Source organism: Colobus angolensis, unplaced genomic scaffold, assembly GCF_000951035.1.
Source record: "Colobus angolensis palliatus isolate OR3802 unplaced genomic scaffold, Cang.pa_1.0 Scaffold60, whole genome shotgun sequence".
Taxonomy (NCBI): domain Eukaryota; kingdom Metazoa; phylum Chordata; class Mammalia; order Primates; family Cercopithecidae; genus Colobus; species Colobus angolensis.
The window spans coordinates 185,296-194,982 of NW_012119599.1; the positions used below are offsets into that span (position 1 = coordinate 185,296).

Here is a 9,687-nt window from a genome sequence, read left to right on the forward strand (position 1 = left end):
TCCTTTAGCCCAGGATTTCAAGGCTGCAGTGAGCTGTGTTTGTGCCACCACACTCCAGCCTGGGCTACAGAGTTACATCCTGTCTCAAAAATAAAAAAAAAAATTAGCCGGGCATGGTGGCAAGCGCCTGTAGACCCAGCTACTCAGGAGGCTGAGGCAGGAGAACGGCATGAACCCAGGAGGTGGAGCTTGCAGTGAGCTGAGATTGCATCACTATACTCCAGCCTGGGCGACAGAGCAAGACTTCACCGCAAAAAACAAAAACAAAAATACAAAAATTAGCTGGGCATGGTGGCACACACCTGTAGTCCCAGTTACTCGGAAGGCTGAGGCAGGAGAATCGCTTAAACCCGGGAGGCGGAAGTTGCAGTGAGCTGAGATCATGCCACTGCACTCCATCCTGATGACAGAGCAAGACTCCATCTCAAAAAGAAAAAAACAAACAAAGAAACAAACAAAAAACAAAAGGCCAGGATTTTGAACCTCTGTGGCCTGAGGGTTCCAGTCCAGGCAACTGAATGACTTACTTCTAAATATTTCTGGGCAAGTCTATTGTCTTCTTTGGTATTCTGTTCTCTCAGCTTAGCTCAAATAACCTAAACCATGAGAATTAATATACTAGAAGGTTAATTCATTTCATAGGTAACAAAGAAGGTCACTTCAATTATTCTTTTTTAAAATGGAAATAATCAGGCTGGAAGTTGTGGCTCATGCCTATAATCCCAGTACTTTGGGAGGCCGAGGTGGGCGAATTACTTGAGGTCAGGAGTTTGAGACCAGCCTGGCCAATATGGAGAAATACCGTCTCTACTAAAAACACAAAAATTAGCCAAGTGTGGTGGCGCACACCTGCAGTCTCAGCTACTCCGGAGGCTGAGACAGGAGAATTGCTTGATCCCGGAAGGCACAGGCTGCAGTGAGCCGAGATTACGTCAGTGCACTCTACCGTGGGTGACAGAGTAAGACTCCATCTCAGAAATAATAACAATTTTTAAAAATTAAAAATTAGCCAGGTGTAGTGGATGTCTGTAATTCCAGCTACTTGGGAGGTTGCAGTGAGCAGTGTTTGAACCACTGCACTTCAGCCTGGGTGACAGAGTAGTGAGACCTTGCTTCAAAGAAAAAAAAAAGGAAGAAAATAACGTCCTCCAGGGTTGTTGGATTATGCTGCAGTTAACAGCCACCAGTACACTGAACAAATATTCCCTGGATATGACTGTGCTAGACACTGGACTAGGAGTCTAACAGTGAACAAGACTGCCTTTTCCCTATGGAGCTTAAAATGGAAGGGGGGAGACAGACACAATCAATCTCAAGGGCCATCAGCAGTGGAAACCAAGGTACCACATGAAAGATAAAGAACTCGACTGTTTCTTTAATGACGGGTGTGGGAGAAGATGAGAAGGTTGTCAACAAATTGCTCAGAAAGAGGGAGTCAAAAGAATGAATCACTCCTCAACTGTGGAATTTCTCAACTAATTCATGAAAAGAGTATTAATAGTACTCCAAATTAGTCACCTATTTCAGGAGCAGAAATAAAATTAAATCTGTATTTCTGGTGCAGTCAGGAACAAATCCTACTTTGTCTTTAATTTTTAAAGAGCTATTAGAGAGTAACCACTGTCAGGCATCTCATCATCTCTGGCAGCACCTAACACAAAGAACTCACGATAAAGAAATGTAAACATGGGAGCACGACAGTGGCCTTTTACCCCAAAGGTTTTCCAGAATGATCCCGATGTTCACACATTTTATCCTACCATCCTCCTAATATGTCACATTACCCTAGAAACTTCAGGGGGATCCTTCTTCGTAAATCATAGGGTGAGCCTAGGCCTGTACCCACTGTCTATGCGCTCGCCTTCTTCCACAGCTGTGTGACTTTGGTCAAATCACTTAATTTCTGTAGCTTCTTTATCAGCTGTAGGTGTGGACAACAAGACTGGATGTGATTCCCTGCGCTCAACACTGTGCCTTGCACACAGTAGGCATTCTGCAACTCACAGAAAGAGCTGGCTGTGGCAGTGAGGGCAGCCAGAGCAACTCTGCCCCTACATCAGTCTTTCAGTTTATCCTACTTCCTCAGACGGAGCACTGCTCCGGGCTCTGGTGCCTGGAAAGTTTGTCCCTCACATGCCAACACAAACAACTCTTCCTCTGGGAAACCTTTGTGGGCACTTCCTCACCACCACCTCATTGCTCTCTCCTCTGTCTTCTGAACGTCAGTGTCCATGTGAGGCTTGTGTCCGAGACCTAATTGTGACGAAATCCGTCTCAAATCTTCTCCTGGGCACCAAAGAAAGCAAGCAAACTACTGAGCACCTATTTCTGGAAAAGGCATTTTCTTAAGGCCTTATTTATCAGAATGGCACAGGTGCTAGAAAGGCCCACCAGCTTCCTAGAGGGTGTGAAAACCACAGGCTGTTTTTCCTTTTTGTTTTTTAACGTTACTAATTTAGGAGCACAAAGTGTACCTTGAAGCAAAAGTGGCTTTACAACCTTTGATTAAACCTAGGGAAAGGGGGGAGGGGAAGGGAACCCTAACCAGAAAACCTTTCACAGGAAACAGGAAGTGGCTGCTTCCCCACCCCCACCCTGCACTCTCTGAGCACAACCCAACTAGTTATTCTGTACAATTAGGCAAAACGGCAGCATCAGAATCAAGGAATCTTTGGTGTTGGAAGAGAACCTTGAAATCACAGGGCCATCTGTACCAAAACGGAAGGAGGCATGTTATTGCAAAGTGACAAAGCCATGGCCAAAATCCAGTCCAGCCCAGTCTGTCCGCAGGGCCCTTGGTGAAGCCACACAAAGGCAAGGTTTGGAATCCCGGGGATTGTCAACAGGAATGCACTGAATGCCTCGTAACCTTAAGGGCTTGGGGTTGGAATCCGAGCCTGAATTGTTCAAGTGTAACAGCTGACTAACAATGTCAGCTGGGGAATATTTTGATACCTTCCAGCTCAGCTCCACGTAGGAAGAGGCTGCACAAAAACCTCTGTGCCTGTAGGGCCCTCCGTAATGGTAGGCAAAGGCCTGGGCTGCCTACATTCTCCTCATAGCGACATAAAGTGGTTCCCAAAAGGTTTCCAGATCCACCCCAGTGGGCACCATCAGAACTGACTCCAGGGAAACTTCCAGCTGTGAATGGCTAACAAAGCTAGGCACTCTCTCTATTTGAATGTGAAAGACCCGCCTCAATCAGAGAAGGCCCTTAAGCCATAAAACCCTTCACACCAAGGCCAAGTGTCACACTTGTAAGAGGGTGTGATTTATAAACTGACAGCACCCACAAAGCAGCTTTTGTACTCCTCCGTTTGTTAACAATTTATCTCCCCCCCCACCAAATTCACGGAGCTATTCAGATAAATCTTGACTGGGCCTCAAAAAGAAAGAAAGGCAGAAAGAAAGGGACCCAAGTTTTGGCCAAAACACCAAGGTTCACTCTGGATAATTACGGTTCTGTGAATAGACACTAAAATTAGGGCTTAATTCCTCTGTATCACACTTACAGCACCAAACTACTCCCAACACAAACACAAAAAGAGAAAGAAAATCTCCAATGCCGCCTTGCTGGAGAGTCTGAGAGTTCCACTTTTGTGGTTTTCTGCAGTCTCTTTTGTGGTTTCTGAACTCTTTAGAATCCCCTCGTTAGCGTAATTTAACTCAACATTCTGACCAACTGTTTTTCTTTCTCAACATTTAAATCTACAAAGCAAAGGGTAAATATGGGCTTGGTCATGTCTTTCCTCTCCGTTCAATGAAACCAATTCTGGCCCCTTCATCTTGCTTTCCCCATCACATGGTTCCCATCTCAGATTCCAGCACTAGGTACAGAAACCATCGTCTTCTGACCCCTTCTTCACTCCTTTCTATAAATGTAATTATTGCACCTGATCCAAATAGAGGCTGAGCACCCTAATATAAACTACATTAACAACTATGAATCTGATAACACCTGTCAACATTGAAAGACTTTTCTTACTAAAGGTTGTTTGGCAAAAGGAAAAAACAGGCAAAGAAAACTTTTTTTTTGAGACAGTCTCGCTCTGTCGCCAGACTGGAGTTCAGTGCTGCCGTGTCAGCTCACTGCAACCTCTGCCTCCCGGGTTCAGGCTATTCTCCTGCCTCAGCCTCCTGAGTAGCTGGGACTACAGGCACGCACCACCTTGCCCGGCTAATTTTTGTATTTTTAGCAGAGAAAATACAAAACATTTTTTGTTTTGCCTTTTTTTTTTTGTTTTAGACAGGATCTTGCTCTGTTGCCCAGGCTGGGCTGCAGGGGTGTGACCATGGCTCACTGCAGCCTCCACCTCCCAGGCTCAAGCAATCCTCCACGCTCAGCCTCTGAGTAGGTGGGCCTACAGGTGCTCACCACACCAGACACATTTTTACATTTTTTTTTTTTTAGACACGGGGTCTTGCTATTGTAACCGGGGCTGGTGTTTTGCCACTTAAAAAAAAAAAACTTCTGGTGAGGCATGGTGGCTCATGCCTGTAATCCCAGCACTTTGATGGGGGCTGAGGCACGTGGATCACGAGGTCAAGAGATAAAGACCATCCTGGCCAACATGGTGGAATCCCGTCTCTACTGAAAATACAAAAATTAGCTGAGTGTGGTGGCATATGCCTGTAGTCCCAGATACTCGGGAGGCTGAGGCAAGAAAACCTCCTGAACCTGGGAGGCGGAGGTTGCAGTGAGCTGAGATTGCACCACTCCAGCCTGGATACAGCGAGACTTCATCTCAAAAAAAAAAAAGAAAAAAGAAAAGAAAAAAATTTGGAGCCAGGCACAGTGGCTCACGCCTGCAATCCCAGCACTTTGGGAGGCCAAGGCGGGTGGATCACCTGAGGTCAGGAGTTCGAGACCAGCCTGGCCAACATGGCGAAACCCTGTCTCTACTAAAAATACAAAAAAAATTAGCAGGGGGTGCTACTTGGGAGGATGAAGCAGGAGAATCGCTTGAACCCAGGAGGTTGAGGCTGTAGTGAGCTGAGATCATGCCACTGCACTCCAGCCTGAGCAACAAGAAAAAAATTCCATCACACACACACACATACACAAAGTTTGGGACAGAGCCTACAAAAGTTTGCATTTCTCATTGTCTTGAAAAATCCCATCTGGAATCACTGGGCCCACATTCCCTCACAGCAACAGCTGACTGACACTAAGCTGTGGCAGTCTCCCTTTAGATGGGACAAGCACTCGCCCCACCCCTTCCAGAAGTGCTTTCTCTTCTTTTCAATCATCATTGCCCGTGGCCTCCAAGGCCCTAGGGTTTCTGACCTCTGCCCCCACATTACACATACCTTTTTGACCATCATTGTCTCAGAAGAATCAAGTTTTGCTCTCTTGGTATCGGGCCCATCTTCTACTCCTTGGCTAACTTTGGCAACTTTAGTTTTCTCCCTAGAGCGTGACAAGGGGAGGGAATGTAATTTTACCCTAGGAATCATGCAACTGGAATCAAAAAAAGCCTCTCCAGGTCACAGATTGGGATGGTGGTTAGGGGCAAAAGCTTTGGAGTCAGATCTCGGTTCAAATCCCAGCTCTGCCATTGATAATGTGATGAGTCTGGTACTCACACTGTTGGGCACTCAGGAAATTACCGTGGGAAAAACAGAGCAGCATACGTTGCTCAGCACACTGCCAGGCACACAGCTGCTCTCAATAAATCAAAGTGATTACTTTGTAAAGACTCTACTTGAATCATGAAATAAATAGCCAAACTTGGCCGGGTGCAGTGGCTCACGCTTGTAATCCCAGCACTTTGGGAGGCCAAGGCAGGCAGATCACTTGAGGTCAAGGGTTTGAGACTAGCCTGGCCAACATGGCGAAACCCCATCTCTACTAACAGCACAAAAAATAAGCCGGGCGTGGTGGCGTGCGCCTGTAATCCCAGCTACTCGCAAGGCTGAGGCAGAAGAATTGCCTGAACCCAGGAGGCGGAGGTTGTAATGAGCTGAGATCACGCCACTATACTCCAGCCTGGGCAACTGAGTGAAACTCCGTCTCAGAAAAAAAAAAAAAAAAAAATTGCCAAACTTAATTCTGACCCTCTGCTGTGGGCAGCTTATGTTAAAATAATCTGAACTGCTTTCCACTACTATGACTTCTTTATAATATGCCCAAAGAAGCCAAGCACAGTGGCTCACGTTTGTAATCCCAGCACTTTGGGAGGCTGAGGTGGGTGGACCACCTGAGGTCAGGAGTTCGAGACCAGCCTGGCCAACATAGTGAAATCCCGTCTCTACCAGAAATACAAAAATTAGCTGGGCATGGTGGTGGGCGCCTGCAGTCCCAGTTGCTCTGGAGGCTGAAGCAAGAGAATAACTTGAATCCGGGAGGTGGAGGTTGCAGTGAGTCAAGATCGTGCCATTGTACTCTAGCCTGGGTGATAAGAGCAAAACTCCATCTCAAAAATAATAGCCGGGTGCGGTGGCTCATGCCTGTAATCCCAGCGCTTAGGGAGGCCAAGGTGGGTAGATCACCTGAGGTCCAGAGTTCCAGACCAGCCTGACCAACATGGAGAAACCCTGTCACTACTAAACATACAAAATTAGCCGGGCGTGGTGGCGCATGCCTGTAATCCCAGCTACTCCAGAGGCTGAGGCAGGAGAATAGCTTGAACCCAGGAGGCGGAGGTGGTTGTGAGCCGAGATCGCGCCACTGCACTCCAGCCTGGGCAACAAAAGCAAAACTCCGTCTCTAAAAAATAAATAAATAATAATAATATGCCCAAAGAACTAGATTATCCTAAAGCCATAAAACAGTAGAGTTAGGAGATGTCTAGAACATGACTGTCCTTCCCCCGTCTTGATTTTACAGGCAAGAAACTTGGAGACCAGAGAAATTTCAGTGATTTGCCTGAGAGGCTGAACAAGAGAACAGTTCTCAGTCTCCTGGTAGGAAGCTCCTACCTCACAGAGCCTGTCTTTCTTTTTGGAGGGGGTGGTCAGAAACTGCAGCCAAAATACCTAACTCATATGGTTTTACAATAACAGATCATCTACCATCTTTCACCCAGAGACTACCAAGTCAAAACACTGCAAGTCCTGTCATGTGAGAATTACCAAGTTCCACAGCCTCAATGTTCAACATGAGAGGATGAGGTCTGTTTGTTCTACCAGAGGAGTCTCTCTGGATATTGGATACCTTTGCCAAGGTAGACTTTGGCTGAATGTGCCTCCAGAGTCACTCAACTAACTATTTTGTACTTATTTTACTATCTCTCAACTTGAAAACATGTAAGCAGGCCGGGCATGGTGGCTCATGCCTGTAATCCCAGCACTTTGGGAGGCCGAGGTGGGCGGATCACCTGAGGTCGGGAGTTCGAGACCAGCCTGACCCACACAGAGAAACCCTATCTCTACTAAAAATACAAAATTAGCCGGGCTTGGTGGTGCATGCCTATAATTCCAGCTACTTGGGAAGGCTAAGGCAGGAGAATCGCTTGAACCTGGGAGGTGGAGGTTGAGGTGAGCTGAGATTGCACCACTGCACTCCAGCCTGGGCAACAAGAGCAAAACTCTGTCTCAAAAAAGAAAAGAAAACATGTAAGCCCAAGCTGGGGAACAAATGTTTACAATCAGAGCAAGCCTTCCCTATGCAGAAAATGTGACTTTACCGCATGAAGCCCAGACTGATCAAACAAATACCCATGTGGTGTACTTTTATTGCCGTAAAACTCTGCTTGCTTTAGGCTTTAGATTTAGTCTATCATTTTGGAGACCAGGGGCATACCTCCTAAAATTCTAAACCCACAATCTATTGTATGTGGCAAGTTGTTAATGACTTGGTTTCAGAATGTTCTAAGTATTATAATCAAATTATTTCCTTAGATGGTTGTTTTCTACCAGTAAATAAGACTAAATTTTGAAAAGTGTTATGTTGTCATCTAGGCGCAATGGCTCATGCCTGTAATCCCAGAACTTTGGGAAGCCAAGGTGGGAGGCTCACTTGAGCCCAGGAGTTCAAGACCAGCTTGAACAACAAAGCTTAGATCCTGTCTCTACACATAAATAAATAAATACATACATAATTTTTTTAAAAAAAGTATAAAAAGGAGAAAATGTTACATTCTCCCCGCCTCTCCCAACACTTACTCTACAAACTCATGCTCTCCTAGATTGGCAAATGTGTATCCATGGTAGCCAAAAACATCTCCTGTAAAGAACTTGATGCTATTTTTGTGACAGATCTGGTCAACTTTAACTATGACATCCCTGGAGCAGCAAGTCAGACACACCTGCAGAAAGAAAGAAATTGGCTGGGTGTGAGTTTTGCATACCGTGAATCACTGCCCTGATGTCTAAATAAATCTTAATGAACAGTCTCTCTGGGCATGTTTAAAACACGTTTCAAACTGGTACAACAGGTTCCTTGGGTCCTATGGCTAGAAGACAAAAGAGAAGTTGTAGGTTTCAATGTGTAGAAAATATAAGTTATGAGACTGTCACGTTCTGCACCCAAAAGCAGCCAAAATAAAATGTGTTTAGCTAAAAAGTACAAGCTAGTCAACAAATGTTTTCTGTAATCCATGAACATATACACATCTCATAGTTTTCATGAAAAAAATAACTTAGCAAGTTTTTTCTAAACCATTAAATCTATTAAAATCCAAATAAGCTACAGTGAGAAGTAAAACCAGTTTTTTAAACTGACCCAAAGGTCATGTTTAAATACAAGCACTTTTCTTCCCCCTCCTTTTGATTGATATGTTAAGATAAAGAAGATAAACAAGTCCTGTTGAGATCATTTTTCCACAGATTGCGGTGTGAAACTTTATCTGAATTTAAGGACAAAAGAAAAGGTTATAGACCAAGTGACCTTCCATTCAGGCTTAGACAATGAACTGGTGATTCACTCAGTGGAATTATCAGTGTTGCTCTGGGGCCTCCAGGTTGTATTCCAGTAAGTTGAGGTATTGGAAATGGCTAAGTTCTACTGCACAAAATACTGTCTTTCTGGGAGAAGCTTTGTGATCATGGTCAAAAGACAACTTCCAAATTGCACATGCTTTCTCCTGAACAAAAGGACATTTTCACTTGATAGACCCTCTTTGCTGTTGTCTAGCAGCCTGAATACCGAAATAACATTCACAGAGAAATGTGTTTCTTTGGTGTTTCAAAGGATGCAGCCACCCAAGGAAAAATCCCATCTAAAAGGTAAGAAATCCACAGGTGAACATGCAACCAATTGATCAAATGGAACCCTGCAGAGTCTAAAGTAACTATCAAACCTGCAAGGACCAGCCAAACATGGCCTGCAAGGCAGACAACATGGTCCCATGCACACGCATTACACAATCAACTGGCCTCACACTTCAGTTTTAACAAACCCTCTTTCTACTTCTACAAGTTCGAGGGACACCTGGCATAAAATAAATATGGTTACTACAGATAAGAAAATGAAGACTTATGTCCAAATGGAAAGTGTCCCAATACCTGAAGTTAAAAAATAGAAGGGACTAGGAAAAAGAAAACAGGACAAATGAACAGATGATCCATCCTTCCAAGCCCATATTTGAACAGATGCACATATGAAATAGAAAAGTGTAAATTAAACGGGAGACTGAGGCAGAGAACTGCTTAAACCAGGGAGGTGGAGGTTGCAGTGAGCTGAGATCATGCCACTGCACTCCAGCCTGGGCGACAGAGCGAGAGTCCATCTCAAAAAAAAGAGAA

General features: G+C 44.9%; 1 protein-coding gene across 5 annotated transcripts in view; it reads right to left on the bottom strand.

The window, feature by feature from the left end:
• The window catches only part of SAE1 (SUMO1 activating enzyme subunit 1), a 109,567-nt gene that overhangs the window by 67,285 nt on the left and 32,595 nt on the right, over nucleotides 1-9,687 (bottom strand). For all 5 annotated transcript variants that reach the window (XM_011962932.1, XM_011962933.1, XM_011962929.1 and 2 more), the window contains exons 4-5: nucleotides 8,107-8,249; nucleotides 5,311-5,410 (exon numbers count right to left, since the gene is read on the bottom strand). In XM_011962932.1, the coding sequence (XP_011818322.1) occupies nucleotides 5,311-5,410; nucleotides 8,107-8,249 (243 nt within the window). The remainder of the gene's footprint in view (nucleotides 1-5,310; nucleotides 5,411-8,106; nucleotides 8,250-9,687) is intronic.